General features: G+C 34.9%; 2 protein-coding genes across 3 annotated transcripts; both read left to right on the forward strand.

The window, feature by feature from the left end:
• The first annotated feature begins 484 nt into the window (after positions 1 to 484).
• On the forward strand, positions 485 to 5403 carry LOC126621073 (uncharacterized). Of its 2 annotated transcripts, none has more exons than XM_050289442.1 (14): positions 485 to 640; positions 753 to 986; positions 1106 to 1280; positions 1365 to 1448; positions 1658 to 1899; positions 2286 to 2532; positions 2974 to 3053; positions 3134 to 3218; positions 3427 to 3558; positions 3678 to 3791; positions 3901 to 3948; positions 4453 to 4537; positions 4734 to 4790; positions 4886 to 5403. In XM_050289442.1, the coding sequence occupies exons 2-14, from the start codon at positions 781 to 783 to the stop codon at positions 5026 to 5028; spliced, it is 1698 nt and encodes a 565-aa protein (XP_050145399.1). In that variant the 5' UTR covers positions 485 to 640; positions 753 to 780; the 3' UTR covers positions 5029 to 5403. The 2 variants fall into 2 exon arrangements, with proteins under 2 accessions (XP_050145399.1, XP_050145398.1); XM_050289441.1 differs by having other exon boundaries at positions 505 to 640; positions 745 to 986.
• A 10318-nt stretch (positions 5404 to 15721) lies between these two features.
• Positions 15722 to 21360, forward strand: LOC126621075 (probable WRKY transcription factor 14). The gene is made up of 3 exons (XM_050289443.1): positions 15722 to 16760; positions 17827 to 17967; positions 19996 to 21360. Exons 1-3 carry the CDS (start codon positions 16072 to 16074, stop codon positions 20636 to 20638), a joined length of 1473 nt encoding a protein of 490 aa, XP_050145400.1. The 5' UTR covers positions 15722 to 16071; the 3' UTR covers positions 20639 to 21360.
• The last annotated feature ends 5004 nt before the right edge of the window (positions 21361 to 26364 follow it).

The following is a 26364-nucleotide window of genomic DNA, read 5'->3' on the forward strand; positions in this document are numbered from 1 at the left end:
CAATAATCGAATCTAAAACCTCTCACTGTAAAGAGAAATATCATTAAACCGTAGTATTAAATTTCAAGAAATAAAATAATCTTAACCATGGTTTAATTTCCACGCGCTTTCAAACGCCAATATAAACCCATGTTACATATCATTATCACCCACATCCAGGCTTTTCTGGGACCCCCAAAAAACGCGTCAATCACAAGTTCGCGCGCCTTTGTGCCCCATCACCTTCGTGCCAGCACGTTCTCCGACACGTGTCGGTTCCAAACACCAACTGCCGGTCACTTTTCCCTCCAGTTACCGGCTGCCAGAGCCACCTTAACGCGACGGCAATCCCCCTGTCGACGTCGTGGTGATTTTCACGACTGCTAATTAACATCGCAAAACTCGTCCTTCCCCATATTACCCTTCCTTTCACGGACCCATTTTTTTTCTCTAGCCCTTCAACGAGAGGACTGTTTTGTAATTTCATCCACCTGTCTTAAATTCGATTTAAAACGAAATTAATGAATTAATCTTGTTTTTCCGCTCGAGTATTCTGAGTTTTTAAGTGAGAAAAGGAAGCAGAAGAGAAAGGCATCGGCTTTTCTCGTTGAATCAGTTACTTCCCACGTGAAATCTCTTCATGCAATCTTCTCTGCATTCGGTTAGTATTTTAATTCGTCATTAATAACGAATTAATACGTTTCCAATTTTTTTTTTATTGGATTTTTTTTCATATTTTTTTGGGAAATTGAGTTGGATTGGAAGAAACACAGGGAGGAGGAGGACTGTAAATTTTCAGCCATGGATTCTGCGAGGAGCTGGCTTAAGAAGTTCCAGCCGAGGGCGAAGAAGAAGGCGGCGGCGGAGGATACGAAGGCCGAGCAGCAGAATTCTGTTTCCGATGAGGCGCCGTCGAGCGTGACCAAACAGAAGGTGGAGGCAGCCAAACAGTACATTGAGAACCACTACAAGGCGCAAATGAAGTCCTTGCAGGAAAGGAAGGAGAGGTGAGTTGAGTTGACTGGCTGTGACTCGGTCAAATTCTGCAGCATTTTTGGAATTGAAGCTGGTTGATTGACTGTGTGGAATTTGGGGTTGAATGTGGTGTTTCTGTGTGGGATTGCAGGCGGTGGATGCTCGAAAGGCGGCTCGCCGACGCGGATGTTTCGCAGGAGGATCAGATGAATGTGTTGAAGTATTTGGAGCAGAAGGAGACGGAGTACATGCATCTTCAGAGGCATAAAATGGGGGTTGATGACTTTCAGCTGTTGACCATCATCGGAAGGGGTGCATTCGGAGAGGTTACCATTATATTTTGTTGTCAATCGGCTTTTTGTTTATGTCGATTGCATTGGCTTTATGTTGTATGTGTTGCAAAAATGCAGGTCAGAATCTGCAGAGAGAAATCTACTGGGCAGGTCTACGCCATGAAAAAGCTCAAGAAATCGGAGATGCTCCGGAGAGGCCAGGTACCGCTTTACCAGTGATCATGATTCATAACTGTATTTATCATAAAGTTGAATTAAATCTTGCTGAAAAAACTATGAATTTAAACTGAATTGTGTGAAAGAACTTGCCCACCCGTAAAGAAAGGAACTTGGAAGAAATGTGCTTGCTTTTTCTTTACTCCACTATTGATATGTTCATCGTCGCTCATACTTAATTTCATTTTTGGAAGGTGGAACATGTTAAAGCTGAAAGAAATCTTCTTGCTGAGGTTGATAGTCCTTACATCGTTAAGCTCTACTGCTCCTTTCAAGATGACGAATTTTTGTATCTTATAATGGAATATCTTCCGGGCGGTGATATGATGACATTACTAATGCGCAAAGATATCTTGACTGAAGATGAAGCCAGGTTTTATGTAGGGGAGACAGTCCTTGCCATTGAGTCTATTCATAAACACAACTACATCCACAGGTATTATTTCATTTATTTGCGCACTTACTGAGTTTGAATCTTGATCGCCCGTTGATTAGACATGAATAGCCTGCTAATACCTAAACATAATATCCTGCTTTCAAAATGGTTTGCCTTGGAAACTAGAAATATTTAGGCTTGACTATAGTTTTGTCAATAACGTAGACGGTAATGTGTACTTACAACCATTCTATCAGAACCTTAGTTATTGTATAACTGACCGAACCTTAAGCCATTGGCCATGCAACCTTCTCTGTGTTTTATAAGTGTTATCCTTGAGGTTTCTATCTGTTGTCTTTATTTGTTGCATAACTGTGTTTATTTATCTGCTTCCCAGATGTTCACTTCAAATGTCATGTAAGCCTGAATTTTATTATCTTTTGTAGGGATATTAAGCCTGATAATTTGCTGCTTGATCGTTATGGCCACATGAAGCTTTCAGATTTTGGGTTGTGTAAGCCTTTGGGATCTAACAGCTTTCCAGATCTTAGTGAGAATGGTGAGAATGGCAATGCAGTTGGAGGGAATTCAAAATCCCCTTCAGTGAGTCATAAACATTCTAACCTTCCCGCAACACCAAAAAGGACACAGCAGGAACAGTTATTGCACTGGCAAAAGAACAGGCGAATGCTGGTATGTTCTGTTTCATTTCTTGGTTTACTCATCTTTTGAACTATTGTTGCTACTGCTAGTGTTTGCGACATGACCTCCAGTTAGAGTATTTCTACGTTCCTGTGCTAGATTATATTTCCGATCAGAATCTTGTTGAAAGAGGAAGGAAGGAAAAAGATATATAATATCTAGGAATTATTTAAACGGCAGCCTTGTAGTTATCGATTGGCATATACACTCACGGATATTACATAAAATCGGATGCACAATGGCAATATTGCTATCTTTAAGGAAAAGTATCATTTTTGTTGTGCTATGCTTTGTTGCTTACAGTTTGTACTTAAGAAAGGAATTTCTTGTTAATTCCGTTTGTCCAGTAATTATGATTCGCTTGTCTCTTCAAGTGTTCTGTAACGAATCTTCAGGTATTTAAATAAAATGGTCCTTTCATATGTCATCTAGGCTTATTCAACAGTTGGAACTCCAGATTACATTGCTCCAGAAGTATTGCTGAAGAAAGGATATGGAATGGAATGTGACTGGTTAGTTTATTGATTTCGCACATTTTTCACCATGGGACATGTGACAGTGATTTATAATTGTAACAAAATTTCTCTATCAGGTGGTCTCTTGGTGCAATCATGTATGAGATGCTTGTAGGATTTCCACCTTTCTATTCTGACGAACCAATGTCAACATGCAGAAAGGTAAACTGAATTTTGATTTTTTGTTTGAATATTTTGTAATATGCAACATTCAGATTTCTGAATAGGTTTAGCAATGCAGATTTGAGAAACGGAGTTTTCTGGAACTGTGGTTATTTTTTAAGCGGTATTATTGAGAAATCTCCTGCTGGCATCTCATTTGCATATCCTTATGAATCTTATCAAACCAATGGTTAGTTATGCCATGCAGATTGTTAACTGGAGAACTCATCTGAAATTCCCAGGGGAAGCAAAGCTCTCTTCTGAAGCTAAAGATCTCATTTGCAAGCTCCTCTGCAATGTTGAGCAGAGGCTTGGGACGCAAGGAGCTCATGAAATAAAAGTTAGCATGCTTTACAGATTCTCTCTCTCTCTCTCTCTCTCTCTCTTAATCATTAATGGCTGACAGATCTTTCATTTGGTTAAAGAAAAAAAGAGTTTAAATGTGTTTCCTTATGTTAGGCACACCCATGGTTTGATGGGTTACAATGGGATAGATTATATCAGATGGAAGCGGCTTTCATACCAGAGGTCAACAATGAGTTAGATACTCAAAACTTTGAGAAGTTTGATGAGGTGAGCCAAATGATGATACCTATCCAAGTGTTGGATGTTTCCTATCTTTCCTTACGGACCTTATCTGCTTACCATTATCTTGAATTCCTTTTTCTTTTCATGGTTGCAGTTGGGGGCTCCAGTAGAGACTTCAACAAAATCTGGTCCGTGGAGAAAGGCAAGTATCAAAGTTTACTTGAGTTTGCATCTATATGGTGTTCCTGCAAATTAGCTTCGGCGGTAGTACTGGAAAACAGGATTTGATAGTCATCTTGAAATAGAAGGGAAGATAGAGCTTGCACTAAGTTTGGTTGTGTAGGAAGTTGATGTGAAAGTAGTTCTCCTACACTAGGCGTTACTCTAATCTTCAATCAATCAATTACTTTTACCCTAATGTGAATGTAGTCTCGCAAAATCTTATCAAATATATTAGGTATTATGAATATCACAAAAATATGTAAAATCAAATTTTATCATATGTAATTTTAAAGGGAAGTGCCTAATTCGTTTGGAAATGTTATGATTAGTCTCGGGTTTCTTTGTTTTCAGCCCCTCATAAATTAGTTTCTTCGTGGATTGGTCTTTCTTTGCTGTTTCTGTGCTAGTGTTTGTCTTTCTGTATTCCTGTTATTTATATCTATTGACTGTTTAATCTATAATCATATACTTTCACTCATTCCAGATGCTTTCCTCCACGGATACGAATTTCGTCGGCTATACCTACAAGAATTTTGAAATTGTTGATGAGCATCATATGCCTGGCATTGGTAAGTATTACGTAGTATACGGTTAAATAAAAAAAAACTATTGATAGGAATTAATGTGTATAAATAGGCATCAACCGGTAATATATAGAAATTAGTAGAACTTTTATTTGTGATGGGGGTGGGGATGACTGGATGAGGCATTCAGTTGGTGTAATGTTAGAGCTTCACTGACCATCAAATGCTCACTCTGATGCAGCTGAGTTGAAGAAAAAGAATACCAAGCCAAAACGACCATCTGTTAAATCATTATTTGGTATGTGCTTGTTGCAATCAGAATTCCTCAGTGTCGTCTGTTTAGTATTAGATTGTATTTGCAGTCTCAGACCTCCACTTGTTTGCTTTTTCCAGACACACCTGATCCTCCGGACTCACCAATTAACGGAACCCCTCCCTTACATGTGCCCAACCAGTTGGGTGTCTCAGGAGGCTCTCAGCCTTCACGGCAATCTACTAGACCCCCACTACCTCAACACAAACCGCCACGAAGATAACAAGCAGAGTGTACGAGCTATTATCCAGCGTTCGTGAGTATAATTTCTTGTGTGTCCAGTCACCATATAATCATGTAGATTAAGAGGAAAGGAGGTCGAGCTTGACAATTAGGCTACGTTTAATGATTGATTTATGAGTCGTCGTTTGTCAAGGTCATGTTGTTGCTTTATAGAATAGGTTGACATGTTATATAGTCAATTATGTCAAAATCGTTGTCTATTAACAGGGTTATAGTGAGCTTCTTTGTGCTTGTATAGAGGTTTAGTGACAGAACATATCGTTGGAGTTAAGCGACACTCATTCTTTCGTACCTACGACATGTAAATTTTTTCATTTATTGTTGTAAACTTCAAGTGCATCCATTAGCATTTTCATGTTTTGACTTGTTTCTAATTTCTAACCCTTGGAAATCAATGGTAAAGAAACTCAGAGATGGAGAACTTTTCTTTAGTGTCCGTAATACCTATAGTAGTACCAGCCTCCATGTACTTGTTTTGATTAGAAGAATGGGCCCAAAACTACAACGAACTAAGGTCCCGTTTGTGATTGTTTACAATTACATCAGAGTAGAAGCGATTTTATTTGAAGAGCATAACATTTTATTAGAAACCTTAAGGGGGCGTTTGTTGCGCCGAACTATCTCGGACTGGGCTAGCTTCAAGGACTAAACTGGACTGGCTTAGACTAGACTAAGCTGGACTAACTTAATGAAGCGTTTGGTGCAGTGTTGGACTAAGAAGCTGGATAATAACAAATTCTAATATTATATTATTTAATATATAAATTATTAATATTTTATTATGATTTAGGTGACCGGAGATGACGGGGAGTCTATCGGGAGTGGTTGTTGAGCATGACGAGGACGAGAGAAGATAGTCTTAGCTAGTCTCATGGTTATTGGGAGGTCTCGCTAAGACCTCTTAGTGAAGGGTTTTGTCCATGCTAGTCCCCTCTAGTCTCATTAATGTTAGTCCCAGCATGGAACAAACACGGTATTGGACTAACAGCTAGTCCAGTCTAGTCCAGTCCCACTTAGTGAGGGCAAACAAACGCCCCCTAAGTGTTTCCTAGAAAGCTCTGAAAGTGCTTCTCTAGAAAGCATTTTTTGATCCATAACCATTTTTAATTTTATTTGTCTAACAATATTATAAGCACTTTTAACGCTTTCAGAAGTAGTCCCAATGAGACTTCAAAACTTTTGTGAGTACACACAACATGTTGAGATTTGGAAGTTCCTCACTCAAAAACAATAGAACAAGTCTCCAAAGTTTCAAGTTATGAGGTTTGGAGCAACTTTATTAAGATTTTAACAACTATATGTCTAAAATTCCGGACAGTTTTGTGATGTGTCAGATGTGAGGTATACTTCTAGAAGGTAATTAGACCATAACCTAACCAAATTTCGATCTGACATGAGATCAAATCTTTTGCACTAAAAATAGATGTGGCCTCTATAAATGTTTGACACATTAAATTTATGACAACAAAATTAAGAAATTTTCATATAATAAATACGTGTCAGTCACTTACTAAGGCCACAAAGAGGCAACACTCATTTTGGATATTAAAGATTTGGCCTCATCTGATGCATGTATGAAGTTTGTATTGATCAGGCGGGGAATTGAGGAGCGAAGCCTTTTCTTTGAAAAATTGTGTCTCGTTAAGAAAAGGGTAATGCTAGAAAAATTAAATGATGTGATTGTTGTTGATTAGATTATTAGTGCTAATTAAGTTGTTTATTTCTTATTGGTGACGGTTTCAAATTTTGTTTAAAAATTGGTCTCATTGTGACCTCAAACCAAGGTATATTAATTATGTAATTATAGCTCTTATACTAACTAGGTATTCAAAATTCTAGTACGGGACATAACCCTAGTTTCTTATAATTGCAAACTATTTTGATCATCCACTCAAAATTAGACCTTGATGTAGTATTAATGCTGCTTTGGGCGCTTTGGATGGAGCGCAATAAGGTGGTCTGGGAGGGGAAGTTGGCTGAACCCTTGGAGGTGCTGCAGCGGACGATGGTTTGGCTGCAGGAATTCTAAGAGGTCAATCGTAGTCCTTGTCGCGTCAAGGAGCCGCTCCCACAGCGGTGTATGGTTGAATTGTGCGAGAACGGCCACCTACAAACAAGAACAAACAATTGTGATTAACATGATATACCTGTGTGGTATTGGCCAAAGGCTCTCTGAATGTCAAGTTAGTATAAACCTTAAAACTCAAGCAGTGGTAAGGGAATAAAGTGTTAATAATAAAAGCGTAAACAAAGATGAACTTTAGATTGATGTATTTATACTAGTTAGTAGAGAGTCTTTTTAGGATATGAAGTTGGGAGAACCTAAAGGATATCTAGCATAAGATATTGCTTTCTTTTAAATTGTGATTACTTGCTGCGCACGTCAATCCCGAGATTGTAGGAATCTTTAAGAATATAGAAAACTAATCTAATTCCAAGTCGGATCAGGTCTCCGTGTCATAATAAACAAGCATAGTCGACCTCAACAAGACATGTGGGCCTGCCTACTAGTTCGGAGCCCAACTGAGTGTAGGGCATTGTTGGTTCGTTTAGTCAGCTTAGTCTGTTTTCGAAGCCGTTAAGTCCATGACCGGACTTCTGAGACATTAGTATTTCGATATGCCTTACTCCAACCCAAGAAAATTCATGATCCCACAAAGCCTTTCTCTCTTGTTCTCTTCTCTAGCCGCACCGTCTCTATTCTCTCTCAAATAATTAGTTTTACAACACCTATTTTCTTTTGTGATAGATAATTTATTTATATAAATAATAGAGAGAGATACACAACCGGTTACAATGTACTAGATCTACAAAATGTACATGTGCCCTTAGAGAATTTACATAAATATGCAATCTGTAAGCGAGTAGCCAGGCAAGGACAACGGTTTTCCTCAACCTGAACTTCACTTAAAGGGCGTTCTTTCGAAAAAAAAAAAAAAAAAACAATAAACTTCACTTAAGGGGCATATGTAGGATCTTGAAAATGATCCCCAGAGTGAAAGACCGATGAGAAATATTAAGGGAACTTTTTTAAAAATGGAAAGCTCTATGAACTTTCTGCCACATTATGTTTTCGACATCATATTTTATAATATTTTTTTAAAAATAACGTTAAAATATGAGGTGAGAGAGAATCTAGAGAAAATTTTTGAGACAGTTCTTAAGCATTTCTCAAGACGAAATTAAGCTAATTTTTAACTTCTTTCTCACTGGAAGTAAAGTTAAGTCATTATAATCACATGGGAAAAGGGCCACGTGGCACACGATTTAAGGGCTTAATTATCTTTACTCTTTAATTTATTAACACTAAAAAGAGAGGCAATTGCCCAGTTCCCCATGTATGGGATATGTTACAATATTTTTTAAAGGTTTCCCCCAAAAGAGAAGTTTTGGATTAACAAGAGGGGAAGAAGCTCCCTTGTTTCATACATTGGTGCAATGCCGCATTATGAACCAGCCCCTACTAAAGCAAAATAAAAACCGGTTAATTACATTAACACCTTCTGAGGTTTATCGTGTTTTCACAAAACCCCCTCACGTTTGAAATATAACACTAACACCCCTTGAGGTTCTAATTCACTTTCACATAGTCCCCTTAGGGCTAACATCACCTTAAAATAATTTCTTAAAGACAATTTTGCCCTAATTATTAATTACTTTATGAAAAATCCTTTATAAATAAATAGAATAAAAATTCAAATTAAAATCTTACATTAAACAATAAAAGGAAATAAAAGAAAATTGAAGAAATCTTGTTACCTTCTTCCTCTACGCTGTTAATTCATATCCCAATCCTCTTTTCTTAATTGGAAAAACCCTGGCAGAACAAATCTTTCTCCTGTTAAATCCTATGGGCATTTCGGAGTAGGAATGTGGTCGGGTAATTTCTTCCAAAAGAAGCCAAATCAGGTACTCTTCTCCATGTTTGAAATCAGGGCTTTCTTCCATATCGTTTTCTCGTCGAAATTGGTTTCAGTTTGGGTGAACAAGGAGTGAAGGAGGTTGACGAAGAGATGGAGGTGGCGATTTGAGGAAGATCCGAAGATGCACAGGTGGCCTTCTATTTTCATTTTTTTTTTTTTTTTTTTTTTTTTTTTTATTGTTAATGTTCGTTTTTGAAGTCCAACAAAAAAAATCTATTTTCTTTATATTGGTTATTATTATATGTATTTTTAAAAAGCCTTTTTTATTTTTTAAACTAATTAATAGTGGGGCAAATTTGTCTTTAAGAAATTATTTTAAGGTGATGTCAGCCCTGAAGGGGTTATGTGAAAATGAATTAGAACCTCAAGGAGTGTTAGTGTTATGTTACAAAAGTGAGGGGGTTTATTGAAAACACAATAAACCTCAGTGCGTGTTAGTGTAATTAACCCAAATAAAAACTAAAAAATAAATAGCTTGCCAACTAGTGAAAGTCTAAAAAAAGGCTAGATCACAAGTCAGATCCAGAGCCAACTATCAAATTTTTGGAGTCCTATACGAGACTCAAACGAAGGCTCTTATAAGGTTTAAAATTTTGGTTCCTATATTTTTCTTTTCACATTTATTATCTATAAATTAATATAACGCAAAAGAAAATAAATGAAATGAAGCATGATGTGGTGGCTAAGTACTTAATTTTGGTTGCTATATTTTTTTCACATTTATTGTCTATAAATTAATATAACGCAAAGGAAAATAAATGAAATGAAGCATGGTTTGGTGGCTAAGTACTTATTTGCATCCATGTTTTTGAGTCTAAAACTTCTTGCTTTTCAATAAAATAAAACATAAAAAAAAGTGCCGCATGAGGTATTTCAACCCAGTTGGAGCTACAAAAATACAAAGTGCAAGAACACCTACGCTAAGAGCTTAATTTGGTTAATTGGTGCACTTTGAATAGATATTCTATATATACAGGTAAAATAAAATCGTAAATGGTGGGGCCTCCCAAACTAGGGGCCTTGTGCAATGGCACCACTAACACACCCTCAAAGTTAGCTCTATCACAAATGGTAGATTGTGTTAATGAACGTAGTGTTTCTATTCGTGTTCAAATCACTTTCTTCGTTTAGTCTAGTTTAGAAAAATAATATCACTTGAAAAAATATATATATATATATATATATATATCCATTTTTTTTTTCTTTAATTGGTTAGATTATTTATTTTATTTTGATAAATAGCTAAGCCTAGGCCATAGGCATTCACTGTGGTTGGTGTTGAGGAGCCAAACCCCCACCTTTCATGATAGTCTATTGACCCTAAAAACTACCAAGCTTACATGGTGCGCAGGCCGAGTAACGAATGAGCTAACTAGGTCCTTCGGTTGATGCGGGGCATGCCAACTCGTCGGCCGAGGAGTAAAATATGTTGATGTTGCGTTGGGTGCGCTGCTAACTTCTCGGTCTTACGATTGCGGCCGAGGAAGGAACACTCTCGACCTTCAGGTTCTAGAGCCTAAAGACAAGGCTGCTAGTTATACGAAGTTCACAAATCGTCGGCGTCGGATTCGGTCACGGTGATTATATTCGTAAGAGTATAAGTACACTGAATTAACACCAGGCTATATGGACATAAGTATTCAAAGCAGATGTACGTTTTAATCGTAAATGTGGTTCGGCCGTCAGAATGCCGAACTCTAAATCCAACTTGTGAGTATCCAATCATAAAATAACTTGGCGTTCAACGCACCAAGTTTGGTGATTCGTAACACCTCACTTCGCTGAGAAGGTTCGTGAGATGACCTCTGCCAATAAGGATTCGAAAACCCTTCTCGACCGAGACTTAGATAGATAACCAGTCGGCCTTGACGCAATGCTGTTTATCCAAACTGAAGATGTGTCAGCAAAAAAGAAAATAAAAATCTCAAGGTTGTTGAGAGGTTTCGCACGTAGAGAGAGAGATTGTGCAAGGCAGTTTGGGTGTTGAATTGGAGGGAGCTCACTTGTTGCAACGCACCTTGTATTTATAGCATTCATATCTTCTACTGGGCATGGCTAGATAATTTTGTAGAGTCCAACTACAACTTTAATTCACGGAACTGAACTTGATCCGCATCAAAAACCAAGGCATATCCTTCAAATTGATCCGTGGGATTTGTTTCTTGACTTTTCAAACCTAATAAAAGTTAGGCTTATCACATCTCATAAGAAGTCTAGCCCACCTAGACTTCTTATCATCAAAACTCCATTAGTAGCTTTTAAACCCATCTGACATCACCATGCAAAAAGGCCTAGTCTACCTAGGTTCCTTATCGCATCATTATCCAAGACCATGATTTTAAGATCATCAAATCCCATATGCTGATCTCCACTCCAAGCTATTTCAAGCTACACGTCCACTGACAGACATCCAAATCAATTTGAACCGCACTGCTTGCTTCATTATCTGACGCCGTGCATATCCCAATATCCCACCATCATTTTAATTGGGATTTAGACAAATATTAGGTTTAAATAATTTAATATATTACTATGAGATAATATAATGATTAAAATCAAAATATTATTTCTCAATAATAACTCAAAATCATATCAGCCACTTTGTCATTTAATGGCCTAAAATCCTGCTCATTCAACGACCTTGATTACTCGAGCCGATAGTGTAAAATTAGGTCGAAACATAGTCCTTGAAAAATTTCTTGAAAAACCTTTTGTAATTGCTAAGAAAGTGCTACATTATAAATTTACAAGTGGGAATTTACTTGTCATTCTCTTATTGGTTGCCTAGGTTTGGCGTTCATAATATTTATAAAAGGATTTCTCTCGTAGAGAGACTGGATTATATCAAACCCTAATTAGTCACTCACAAACCTCAAAACCCTAGATTAAAAAGGCCTTTGTGTTATGTTATTTTAACGTGGACCCCTAATTTGACCTTTCCTACGTGGGACCAGGGCATTAGAATAATAGAATGAGATAGGATGGCTATTAGGGCAGGGACAAAAGACAGCTGGTGGCAAGTAAATCACAGCCGTCCATGTAGAGGATAGTGGATGGGCACTATATATTTATCGAATTCTGCAGTTGGTTCAGGCACACACCGGTGAGGTTGCCGGTAGACTGGAATGGTGACGTTGAGAGGTGTGAAAATGCATAAGCAAAAAATGTCTCAGTGTCATGCGTGCAAATCAGTAAAACGCTATCGTAATCAGGCCAGAAATATATGGAATTATTATAAAGGGGCACCTCATTTTTTGCATTATTTAATTCAAGGTAAGCTGGGAAGGCTGGAATTAAAAAAAAAAACCCAATGAGTCATGGACCATGCTTAAATTATACACACACACATATATATATATATAGGTGACTTATAATGTAGTGTTATTAAACATAAAAAAATATATAAAAACTTTTGTTGATTAAATTATATGATAATTAATAATAGTTATTGGGTAATCATATATATATATATATATATATATTTTTTTTTTTTAAGTATGTGCCTGCTTCACATGGCCTAGGGATTCTTGTGGGAAGACAAAAACCCTGTAGAGAACTGCACAGAGAATCCCAGTTTAATTTTGTTCTCTTGTGTGAGGGAGTGGGAGAACTTGTCATGCAAGAACGTGGGGCAAGTGTTTGTCTGAAAGCCAGTTAATAATTAATGGATTAGCAAATTAAAACTATGGGGATTTTGTAGATTGGACCACTAAAATCTTAATTAAGACCCGTTTGCTTTTAGGAAACCCTGTTGAACTGGTCCGTAGAAGTCAGTTGGGATCTTATTTTTCTAAGAAGTTTAAGCATGCCATGACCAACTTGATCATGGTTGTAATTTGTAAATTTTGGGTTCTTAGCTAGCTACCTGTTTATTGATATAAAATTACAACAGGTTGGCTAGGCCAGTAGCACTTAATGTGGTGATTTGTTAAGTCAGGAAGAATTAACTTTGTCAAAATAGTTATTCAACACATACGTATAAATGATTTTGAATCATTGAATTAGTTAGTTTGAAACTTATGTGTGTAGACTGTGAATTTGTAGCATACCGTGAGATTTACATTATTCAACATGTATCAATGATATTGAATGGTTTAATTAGTTGGTTTAAGACTTATATGTGTGTAGATTGTAGATTATCAATTGGTGTAAGACTCTACCCTGTGATTCACATCTATCAACCACTACAAATTATATCTTGTGAACATGTGGGCAACTAACCCTTGACCATTTGTTAGGTCCTTGTGGAATTCAAATTTTCAGTTCCACCTATTATGGTAGTGAGTGATACAGTGTACAGAAGGGAAAGTAATAAGAAATAGTAAGAAATACGGATGGCAACAATGGTCTTATAAAGAATTCGTAAGCCAAAACCTTCAAGTTCCCCTGAGAGAGAGAGAGAGAGAGAGAGAGAGAGAGAGAGAGAGAGAGAGAGATACTGTCATACGTACCTTTACGTTTGGTAGATTCTGAAAATGTCTAATCAAACATATATGATCATTGGTCCATTATACATTCAAATTCTAATCGAGAACCACCTTCCTCCCCCACAATATCATCCCAATACACACAAATAATATTTGTGTTTTAATAGTATAATTCTAGGGATAGAGCGAGACATTTGGGAATTTGTTTCTTAAAATTAAAACCCCAAACCTTTATCTTTTGGTGAGAAGTCCTTAACCCTAAAAATGTCTAATCAAATGATGTTAATCACACGATGTTATTTGTTTAGCACCATTTTTTATCTTTGAAGTGGTCGTACAAGACTCCAAAAAGGAACCCAATATTTGGACCAAAACGGAAGGCATTTTATCGGACCTATTACAACAAATATAGAATCAATTTAACCTTATAATAAAACATACTTCATTAGGATTCTAACTCTAATCCTTGCCCTTCATCATTCCGACATGTTATATCAGAGCCCAGTTTATATATATCCCTCAGTTTCATCATAATCACCTTTTCAAAACGCTAATTACACTTTTATCTTTGTTTTTTTAAAGATTAACTAATTAATCATATTATCGTGTCGTTGATTTATTCAGATGATTATTCAAAAGCCGCATATAAATACTTTTTTAAGGGAGTTTTAATGAAAAGCCTACGTTACTGTTCATTTTAATGAAAAACTACATTTTTACACTAAAAAGTCAAACCTGGTACTATATTCACTTTACCCTTTATTTTGTCCTTATCGTTAAAACTCAAAGTTTTCAAGTCATTTTCATTAGTTTTACTTTTTTTTTTTAATGTGGAATAAGGATGAACTTTAGAGTTGTTGCCAAAAACAACTGCAACTTGGTGGCTTCTGAAAGTTGAGAAATGCAAAGGAAACCCTCAAGTTTGATTCACATCGGCGTGCCATTTTATGGCAGGAGAGGCTCCACCTTGGCGACCAGATGAGAGGCTCCTTGGTTTGGCCAAACTTGAGGCTCTATTTTTATGGCATGTGCAGTTTGGCCAAGTTGACCTTGTCTATTACATTGAAATTTATTTGATTTGAAGACCTCCCAAAATTTATCTGCAGTGCTCTTTAAAATTTGTATTGTTTCATATCCTTTGGGATTAACATATAAAAGATCATGATTTAGTGCGTAGTAACAATAATTTATATATTACCCTATATATAGACGTTTTTCTTCTTCGATTTAAAAAGGTCAAGAGTCTAATTATAACTCATCATTGTTCTAGAAAACAAACGATGGATCGTAATAAAATATGGTCAATGAGCTTCCTTCTCATAGTTCTTTGACAACTTTCTCTCAACTGAGCAAGAGCGATCACAACCACGAAAAAAAAACTAATTGCATGTGATATTTTTTGTATAAAAGTCACATGATTAATATAATAGATGCAATAAGTAAATATGGTCGTACGACCAACTAACTAAGATCTCAATTTTGATACTTTGTTAAAATACGAACATTCAATCTAAAGAACAAATGTATAAGGATGAGGCCTAAGATGTTTTAAACCCTAATATTGTGATAGTTGAATTCTCGAGTATATAGTGTGTAAGTGTAACCATATAAGATATACTACACGTGATCTAATATCCTAGTAGATAGGGTGTTGAGTTTCTACCTATACGTCACAAGTTCGAAACTCCCCAATCTCCAATAATAGTACTTCATAAGATGTGATACAAGACAATAGAACATTTCCCCCCACGAACTCATTTCTTTGAAGGTTGGGCGGCAATATTGGGCAGGCGGGTCCTAAAGCACCACATGATCACCATCAAACGTTTTGGTAACGCAAAAGAAGAAGAATGAAGGCAACTCAAATTTGAAAGAAACCAAGAATAGTTGTTGAAGTTTCGAAACGTTCCTCCGAGAAATACGGCTACTTGCCGCCTCTTTACTTTCCTATCACTTGTTTCTGAAACAAAGGAGAGGACTTTTTACTTTCATTATTTTTTTGGGCAAAGGTAATCCTTTTATTTTTCTGACAGAGAAAAAACACATAATATTTAGTATAACAATATATTTTACACACTAACGGAGAGGAGTTCGGCTAAGTCACACAATGGACAACTTAATTTGATATTGAATTCGCTATCTACGAGATTCGAACCAAGACTAAAACCTTTCACTTACAAGTGAAAAAGAATACCATCAAACCGTACTACTGAGTGGTTAATATATAATATTAAATTAACAAATAAAAATAAGCACTACAGTTAGCTTGATGACAAATAATTTATCGTTAGCAATTCGGCCATTTCATATTAAACTCTCTCTCTCTCTCTCTCTCTCTCTCTCTCTCTCTCTTTGTTGCGTATGGAGAAGACCTGTTTTGTATGAAAAGTCAGCTCCTCTCTTGATCTCTTCCAAACAATTCTCTCCCTCATCATAACTTTGTTTTTGAGAAGAACAGAAGAATCCAACATCAGCTTTCAAAAACCACATCTTTGCTCTCCTGCTCCTAATAATCAAAACCCATTTTGGGAACATATCAGTCTGTTGTGTATTGTCAATTGATTTTACAGTGAAATCTCAATCAAATTTAACCTCCCAATATACTACAATATGGTTCAAATGACATACTTGAACTTGAAGTTGCAGCTTTTGCCTTAAGAGAGTATATATATCATGTGCAGCTTGTTCATGCCAACTACTAGGATGGAGAATTTTCAAGGTGATTTAACCGACATACTAAGAGCTGGTACTACTACTGCTACCGTTGGAGCTGATCCGTCTGATCATCAAGAACCTTACACCGACTCGTGGCACTTTCCATCTGATCATCGCATGATATTCCCATCATCCTCATCAGCCATGGAAGAAGCAGAAGAAACTAAGGACAACTTTGGCGATCCATTTTTGTCGTACATGCGCGATCCGCTGCTTAACGAGCTAGGCATATCAAGTTCCAGCCTTTTCAGCAGCCCCAATTGTACAGCTCGTGCGGAGGAAGATGCTACTACTTTTGGTAGCGGTGGCGATGGCAGTCATCATGTACTTAGTCTTGGGCATCACAACCATCAAAGTGGCGGTGTTGTGGTTGATGGTGATCCAATAAAGAGGCCTTACAACATATTCTCACGGATGCTACAGATCTCTCCGAGTGCAAAGGTACCGGTGTCGCCATGTGATTCTCCGGTGATAGGTGCAGCAGTGTCGTCGTCTCCTAGGGAGATTAAAACATCATCAGCTTCTACTGCCATGGTTGCAAGCGACATGATTATTAATGGGAACAGCTCATCAGCAGCAAAAGGTTGCTTGCTCGAGAACACTGGGATGCAGATCTCATCTCCACGGAATCCGGGTATCAAGCGAAGGTGAGGACCCATGAGAGAGCATTTAATATTTCTTACAACTTGACCATGATTCCATGAATTAATTATTCTAACTAGTAATTAATTACTGGTATATAAATTAATCCTGATGGGTAATTAAGGTGGCATTATCATCATCATCATTTCATAGATCAACAACCTTGATGAAAAATTGCCTTATATGCAACTTGGGTTTTAATTTGTACATGGAGAAAATCTAAGAATAGGGTTTGTTATTTAAAGCGTTCCTTAGTTATTATGAATATGAACAGGGTTTAGGGTATAGCCAAATAGGCTAGAGCAATTTGCTCTTCTTGCACTCAAGTTTGAGTCTCCTTCTTGTAATTTTTTTTTATTACAACAATATATTTTACACTAAGAGGAGGAAGAGTTCCGCTAAGCCACACAATGGGCAACCTAATTTGATATCGAATTCGCCATCCAGGAGATTCGAACCTAAGACCTCTTACTTATAAGTGAAGAAGAATACCACCAAACCGTAGCACTTAGTGGCTTTTTCTTGTAATTTAGATAACTTTAGATTGAGCATCGCTTGTCTAAAATAAAATATATCAAATATTGTTAGGTTTGACTAGCTCTAGAGTCTTCAGTCTTGATGAGGGTGTAGCTCTCTAAGACTGTTTTTCAGGTGAGATTGTTAAGTAGTGACAAGCGTGAACATTACTATCTAGCATATAGATAACTAAACATGTTATCTATCTTTGTCTTTGTGGGTTTTAATCAAAGCTTGAAAAGGTATGGGGCTTTGCTTTGTGTCACAATAGCAATCACACACATAGCTTTCATCTTTATGTATCTGGAAACTACTTTTCCCCCCCAATCCACATCGCCTGAAAGGATCACTCACTGTTTTTCGATTGGTATTGGTCTTGCTTTGGAATATACCATCTATTACTTCATCCTTTTAATTTCAACAAAAACAGGGATGGAAAATGAGATATTTCATCCGTTCCCACCAATTTAATATAAATTGAGTGAGTTTAATTTTAACGTACGTAATACTCTACATGAATCATACTTAACTATCTTTAATTACTTATATGAGCAGGAAGAGCCAGGCAAAGAAGGTGGTGTGCATTCCGGCGCCAGCGGCTGCAAACAGCAGGCCTACTGGAGAAGTAGTTCCGTCTGATCTGTGGGCATGGAGAAAGTACGGTCAGAAACCCATCAAAGGTTCACCTTATCCAAGGTTAGTAAGTTTCACTTGTCATCATCTCTCTCTCTCTCTCTCTCTCTCTCTCTCTCTCTATATATATATAGATATATATATATATATATATATATATTAGGGATACTTTGAATGCGGTCCTTAATCCTTAACATTCTTTGATTAAAACCTTAATGATATTCAAAATTTGATCAAAGTCCCTTGACTTTGAACACCTCATTATATTACTATTAATATTTATATTTTTATAGTTTTGACATTAATTGTTTGATATTTTATAAGATTTATAATCCTATAAATTTAAAATCCCTCTTTATGGTACTATTAGAAACGGTTACAATAAAAGAATTCAAACATTTTGATTGAATAAATGGATAAAAACTATGTAAAAATAAGAAATAATAAATGGCAAAAGAATGTATCCATAGTGTTAAAAAAATTGGTACATTTTACAAAAAAATTGGTACATTTCACATATAACAAAGTGGTACATTAATAAAGAAGAATGGGTACATTATAAATAAATTAGGGTACATATAAAAGATTAAAAAATTATGAGTACAAATGAATTTTTAAAAAATATAGGCCCTAAAAGAAGTTAATACATGGGTACAAAATAAAACTAAAAAGAAAATACTACAAATTAAAAAAAAATGTTGCAAATTAAAAGTGGGTACAAACTAAAAATATAAATATATGATACAAAGTTTAGGCATAAAACATAAATATACCATAAGTAATTTTTCTATCATTGATTAAATATACAATGTCATGTGACGGTATACACATGCGTACAAACACAAATAAAACTTTAAAAAAGATGGGCACAAAAAGAAACTAATATATGGGTACAAATTAAAAATGAAAAGAAAATTGGTACAAATTAAAAAATATTTGCAAATTAAAATAGGTACAAACTAAAAATAAAAATATATGATTAAAAATTTAGCCATAAATATAAATATACTAATTGTAACATTTTTAACACTAAAGGAATATATTTAAAAACAAAAAATATTTTATTATTCAAATAATTAATCATGTTATTAATACCCAAGGACCTTGATCAAAAATTAAAAATGAATAGGATTTTAATCAATGGAGTAACAAAAAGAAAGATGTGAACCTAATTTCTCCTATATATTATATACAAATACTTGAAAAAAGTTTCATATTCACTTGTCATATAATAGAAAGTTCCTATGTAAGCAAAACTAAGGATTTGCCTGCATATCTCACTGACAACCATGAATGGTTGTGTTCCCTTTTCTTTGATCATATCCATTTCCATTAAATTCTAAATTCAAAATAGGGTTTTAGTGCACTACGAGTGAAGCGCCCTTATGTTAGCCCGATAAAAAGATTTTGTGCTTCGGAGTATGAAATTCTACGAATTTTTTAACCGTTTAATTTTAATTTTTGTAATTTTAAAATAAAGATCTAATGTTTCAAAAGTCCGAATCAGCATCCCTATCCATACTCTGAGGCTTTATGTATAGAAGTCCCTAGTCCGTGTAGAGTGAGAAGTGGAGAACTAGGCTAGGGTTAAAATAGGTCAATGTAGCTAATTTTCACACTCTCATAAATTTTCATTTATGGAACTAATCTGCGGATAACCTTTTCTTTTCATGTATACTACTTATTTATTCATAGCATGTAGATAGAATAAAAAAAACCCTAAATAAATAGAACTGCACCGAAAAGTGCGACAATCATTTTCCATCAAACTCAAAACACTTACCTTTATTTTAATTTGAATGATTCTAGTGTAGCGAAAGTTTGTGTCTTAAAAAAATATGTGGACAAAAAGAATAGTGAATTCACGACACTGTTTGTAAGTAGCACAGAAACTCAGCATTAGTACCAGTCAGTTTTGTAGAATATCCCCTCAATGTGACTATTACTAGTTGATATGTGATGAAAGCAATATAAAGGATTTGATCAACATTAATCATCTTTATAATCATAACAATCATCATCTATATATTATGCAATGACATTGAACTTAACCTTAACTAAGTCAATCGATGTGTTTGATACTACTTGCAGGGGTTACTATAGATGTAGCAGCTCAAAGGGTTGCTCAGCAAGGAAACAAGTAGAGCGTAGCCGGACGGATCCAAATATGTTGGTCATCACGTACACTTCTGAACACAACCATCCATGGCCTACTCAAAGAAATGCCCTAGCTGGCTCAACCAGATCCCAGCCATCCAAAAATGGTGGCGCCGCTGCCTTGAAGATCTCTCCCAATAGCTCTCATCAGCCTCATCAAAAACCAACTAGCCCAACAAAGGAAGAACAAAATGAGAATGTGAATGATAATGATGATAATCATATGTCTCCAACAGTTATTACCGCTGGAAGTGCTTCAACAGTGAAGGAAGAATTTGAGGACGTTGAAAAGCAATTAGAGCTTGATCATCATCATCATCAGCAATTAGGGTTTGCTTATAGACCATCTATGCCTGATGAGCAGTCCAACCAGTCACACCATCTTGATGACTTCTTTGCTGATTTAGGAGAAATTGAGGCTGACCCACTTAACCTCTTGTTTTTACAATGTTTCTCGGCAGATGAGCAGCAGCAAAAGGCTGCAGAGCCCTTAGATCCATTCAATCTCTTAGATAATTGGTCAGGAGATCACAACACCAACAATACTTCATTTGCTGAAGCTAAGAGGCGGTTATAACAAGGCCAAGACTAATCACCCTGAAAAGATATCATCAACTCCCCTAAAACAAGAGTTAAGAGTATACTCTTTTTAAGTTAGTTTTTGTTCTTTCTTTTTGGTGGTGCAGTTTAAAACCTAGTCCTTGTGGTTTGAATTGAGTTTTACATGTTGGGGTGGGGTTCTAATTTTTTTTCTTTACTTTTTGTAAGTTTTTTTTTTATATATAATTTTGGGTTCTTGTTATTCACCAGAATAGAATCAGGGATTAGGGAAGAGAGGTGATGTGAAAAGAAGAAAGGATTCTCCGGATCCATGCATCCTAATCTTAGGGATCTATCAATCTGAACCATTGAAATTTAATTAAACGACTACAAATAAAGACTCATTTTAAAAATTATAATAACTTTTACCATTAAATCAAATTTCAATGATCGGAATTTATGGATTCCTAATATTAGAATGCATGGATCCGGAGAGGATCCATGTCCCAGAAGAAAGAGAGGGAGAGAAGGTAGTTGGTTGATTGGGAGCAGAACCAATGAGTCCCACATTCCCTTTGGAATTTTAGTGGAGGGGACAGAAAGCTGAGGAACAGAAGGATTCTACAGTGGAAACAGGTACCTCCATCAGAGACAAGACTGGAAAGCTCAGTCTCTCAGTGTGTGATAGGATAGATTGATATGAAGATGGGACTTGCCTTTATTATTCATCTTTAAAAGTGGGAAGAATTATTCAAGAAACTTTGGTCATGTGGGTGGGTATTCTAAGAAGAAAAAGAAACAAGCTTATTTTTATTGTTTTTGGTAAGAGATTTCAAGGAAAAAATACAAAACAAAAAACGGAAAATTTTATTTTGATTCTTGTTACTTTTTTAATAAAACTTTGCGTAAGATTAAAAACTAATTTTAATTCTTGACATTTAATTGTAATTTTTGAATATTAAATAGGTTGTAATAATTATTGAGTTTTTTGTTTGTAGGTTATATATTGATCCCCATAAATAATAAAAATGTTATTTATCATTGTTCCCACAATAAGAAAAATCATAAATTATCATATATTTTTTATTGTGCATGAATTTCTTCATATATATATATATATATATATATATGCATATTATGTACATACTGATATTATAGTTACGTACTGACATATTTGTATAGATACATTTGTTCCGAAACTTACGTACTGATACTTCTGTACCTATGAGTAAAATAAGGTACCTAAAGTTATGTACCGATACATTCGTACCGAAACTTATATACCAAAACTTCCGTACCTATGAATAAAATAAGGTCTCAAAAGTTATGCATAAATTGTTTTTGTTTTGTTGTTTAATTTTTTTAATAATAAGTGTCACATCTCGGCCTGGGTCCACCACATCCTGGGCCCGGTCCACCACCGTAGCACGATATTGTCCGCTTTGGGCCTCGACCACGCCCTCACGGTTTTATTTCTGGGAACTCACGAGCAACTTCCCAGTGGATCACCCATCATGGGAGTGCTCTGGTCACCTTCTCGCTTAACTTCGGAGTTCCGACGGAACCCGAAGCCAGTGAGCTCCCAAAAGACCTCGTGCTAGGTAGGGATGAGAATATACATTTAAGGATCACTCCCCTGGGCGATGTGGGATGTTACAATAAGAATTTGAATTTTGAATGAATTTGTATCTATTAATATGATTGGAGCACACAATATAAACATTAATTATGAATGGGTAAAGAATTTTAAATGGTAAGTTTATAAATAATAAGAATGTGCTATAATTATTTAAATATGATAAGTTTTAAAGATAAGTTTTAAAAATAAGGACTTATATTATATTTTGAAAACCATTCACATTAAAATCTAAAAACAATCTTATTGAAATCCTAAAATCTAAAAGTCGCAACAAAAAAATTGAAAAGATGACAAAAGAATCTTAGGAAGAGAGAAAGAATTACTAAGGAAAGGCTTGACCTTACTCATCAGTTTAGTCTAGGGATGTGTAAATGTGAGATTGATAAAATACATGCTTTGGGTTCCTCTGCTTTCTGTTTCTTTTATTATCATCTAAGTTGTTGTGCTTACTTTGGAGATTGTTTACTTAAAGTGTATTAATATTGCTTAATCGAATATTAGATTGTTTTTGTTTTTTTCAGGAAACAAAATTACTATTCATAACTGGCTCTTTATCCCCCCCCCCTTTTTTTTATCTTAAGAAATGTTAAAAAAATTATTTCAAAGTGGAATTCTTTATGAATTGTTTTGTCATTTTATAGTTTAACGTCAATTTTTTAAACAACTTTATAAAATATTGTGTCAAAAACATAAAATGAAAGAAAGTCTATAAAGAATTTCACTTTTTAAAGAGTCTGTTGAACATTTCTTTAATCGTTAACAAATCACGGTTTAATCTTTTTGCATGCCAAATTGTCGTCTAGCTATTTGTGATCCTGTGGATTTTATCAAAGCATGCACGTATTTTTTTTAAAGTTCTGACTAGGTAAAAAGAAAAGATTTTACAAGGTTCTGTCCGTTGACAGCCTTATAGAACATTTTTTCTGGTCAAAGCTGATTTTAGAACATTAAAAAAGACTAATAGGTAGGTGATTTTCAGAACTAGTTCAACTAAAAGAAGCTATACATGGACATGGTCTTCAGAGTCACTATACTGTTCATAAGAAGTTCGTGCATCTTGGACTTATATGTGATTCGTGTGAACAAAAGAGTGGTGAATTCACATATTTGGTGTGTAGGTAAACAAATATGAGAGTAGGTACCAAATCCAATGTTAAAATTGTATAATAAACCCTAAACATATATTGCACAAGAACTTAAGACTTTTAAGGTTTAGTAAATAAGATATTTTTAAATTGACGATTGCAAGGAACTAGTTTAGACTAACTACAATTCATACTTTTTAGGTTTGGAGTGATTTTCAAAAGGGTCATTTTGGTTCCGGTCCCTAATCAACCTAATTGTTGGTCTGAAACCTTGTTTGTTTAAATATTTTGATCGAGGTCCTTAACATTAATTAAGATATTTAACTCATGCAGTTATGCATTTAATATCCCACAAATTATGAAATATAAACAAATTCAAATAATATTTTTGAAATATAATAAATACTTAAAAATAAATATTAGAGTAACATTGTTCTTCACAAAATTATAGCAAGAAAATAATGTACCCAACCCACATAATTATTAACATATTTTAAAAAATAACTACTAATATATTTTAAAACATAAAATAAATACATATAATTAGTATGGATACATTTAGCAAAATAAAAAATGGGTACCTATAAATTAAAAAATATGGGTACAAATACAAATAGCATTTTAAAATATATGGGCACAAAAAGAAATTAATATATGGGTACAAATTAAAACTGAAAAGAAAATTGGTACAAATTAAAAAAGGGTAGCAAATTAAAAATAGGTACAAACTAAAAATAAAAATATATGATAAAAATTTTAGGATGGCTAAATATAAATATACCAAATGTACCATTTGTAACACTAAATGAATATATTTAGAAATAAAAAACTATTTTATTATTGAAATAATTAATGGCGTTTATTAATACATAAGGACATTGATCAAAAATTGAAAAGTAGTAAGATTTTAATTAATGGAGTAGCAAAAAAAAAAAAAAAGGAATGAAAACCTAATTTCTCCTTTTCAAAATGAATCAACAGTTTTCAATTTTCTCCCGTTGCTCCATAATATTTTTAAGCCGTTTCAATCCATGTCTCTGGTTGTTTGATTGTTTGGTTGTTCATTAAATTGATGAAGTTAAAAAATTAGGACCAATATATTGGTTGATGTGCGAAGTACAGGTGAACTACATGGATGAAAACTAGTCTTTATGAAGCCTGAAGCGTTAGCTTCTCAAGATTCGGTTTCTACTCAATCATTGCTTCATATTTCAAAACGACAATCAATCACAAATACAATGGTGTAATGTGACACATATAGCTAGTTAGCCTTAAAACAAGTTCTATATTTATCACATCATTAACCTAACAGAGTATCATATGATCAAATAAATGAAGGATATAAATTGATTAAATGTCAACTTTAGAGTGTAATATGAAAAATTGAGCCATTTTAAAGTTCACGTTAAACGGAAGAGGGGAGGGGGGGGGGGGGTAACATGTGATTAGCCCATATAATTTTATCACAAATTAAGATAATGTCCGAACATGAAATGAAGTAGATCTGATCTGAGTATCTGCAAATGAAATATAAAGTACATTTTCGACAAAAAAAGAAAAAAAGAAAAAGAAATATAAAGTACATTTCAAGGCTATCTTCCAAAAAGGTTATTGTATGTGGTTAGCCGAACTCCTCATCTCCCTAGTGTAAAAATATCAATATACTAAAAAAAACTATAAATAAGTATTTGGATTTGCAGGTTTAAATAATTTGGCAATTCAAAGTCTTTCGGGAACTAGAAATTAATGTAGGCAAACATATCAACAAAATGCTTTAGCAGAAACTGATCAATTTTTCCGAAATTCTTCTTGGTAAATTTCCTTCTTGATCAAGTGACTAGTTGTGTGTCTGGTTTCCTTTTTATGATCAATGTTGATATTTAACTTATAATATTGTATACTATATGAAATGAAACTAGGACTAACGAGTGTTCTTTTTTGCTTCTATTTCTTGTATCACAGGAGCCCATGGAGAGGGACGGGAATTCAATAACTTCGGATTAGATAAAGAAATTCGAATTTGAGATATCCACTGAACCTACTGTATCACGATTTGATCTTGCATGCACGTCCAAACAATGTGCCTCCCTTGGTAATGGAAGCAACCTTTCACTCAGTTTATTGGGAAATAGTGGCACCACGTTCTGTCAAATCGATCAACTTTGAGTGATGTTCTCATATATACCCCTTACAATTTAACACTTAGGAAAGAAGAGTCAAAAAAGTTCTCCTTAAATGGTTTCGCGTTCTTGATTGATGGGGTAAGAGTCATTATGCATACCGAAAATTGGGTGCAACTGGGTTAATGGGAGTGACTGTGACCATGATTTTGAAAAGAAAGAATTGGAGTTATAAATGATGGCATGCCATAAAGTTTCATGACCATTTTATACTCCTTTTGAAATGTTTGGTGATTTTTTACCCATCACAAAATCTTACGACATTTGTTCATATATATGCACTTGAAAGATCATTCAATGTCTTCATATATTTAGATGCTTGGTAATATACCAATTGCAGGAACAATATATATATATATATATATATATATATATATGGGATGGAGCAGTAGCACTTTTTTTCTACATAATTTTTTATACATGTATTTTAGGGACTCACTTTGTAATGTATTTTAGTGATCCGAGCCGTCTATCTTTTAAGGCTTACCACACTATAGGCAGGAGCTTTGCCAGTTGTCCCTGCAAAATAATAGAAAAAATGTTCGAAAATGACATTGATGATGTTCGCAAAAGCTTGTGTGTTATTTAAGAAACTTGACAGAATTAAGTGTGAGAGTATAGAAATCATTTACAAAGGGTCAGCAAAACGACTTTTAACATCTTATTCCTTTGCCTCTCAGATAAGTTTTCATCTTTTTTGGTTTGAATATAGAGATTTCAACTCAAATTTCAATTATTTAGAAGATAAAAAAGCAATAAAAATGTAAACATCTAGTTGATGAATTTATAAGGTATGGTACACTAACAATTCGAAGTTTTGGTGATCAGAACATGCTTTGGTTTGGCATATCTTTTATAT

This window comes from Malus sylvestris, chromosome 5, assembly GCF_916048215.2.
Source record: "Malus sylvestris chromosome 5, drMalSylv7.2, whole genome shotgun sequence".
Lineage (NCBI taxonomy): Eukaryota > Viridiplantae > Streptophyta > Magnoliopsida > Rosales > Rosaceae > Malus > Malus sylvestris.

What these genes read in the sequence shown, in the direction of transcription:
- LOC126621073 (XM_050289441.1), top strand. Translation starts at nt 620, where the DNA reads ATGCAATCTTCTCTGCATTCG. An exon ending in AAACACAACTACATCCACAG is followed by an intron (nt 1,900 to 2,285) that starts GTATTATTTCAT and finishes TATCTTTTGTAG; the next exon opens with GGATATTAAGCCTGATAATT. An exon ending in ATCTGTTAAATCATTATTTG is followed by an intron (nt 4,791 to 4,885) that starts GTATGTGCTTGT and finishes TGCTTTTTCCAG; the next exon opens with ACACACCTGATCCTCCGGAC.
- LOC126621075 (XM_050289443.1), top strand. Translation starts at nt 16,072, where the DNA reads ATGTGCAGCTTGTTCATGCCAACTACTAGGATGGAGAATTTTCAAGGT. An exon ending in AATCCGGGTATCAAGCGAAG is followed by an intron (nt 16,761 to 17,826) that starts GTGAGGACCCAT and finishes TTATATGAGCAG; the next exon opens with GAAGAGCCAGGCAAAGAAGG. An exon ending in AAAGGTTCACCTTATCCAAG is followed by an intron (nt 17,968 to 19,995) that starts GTTAGTAAGTTT and finishes TACTACTTGCAG; the next exon opens with GGGTTACTATAGATGTAGCA.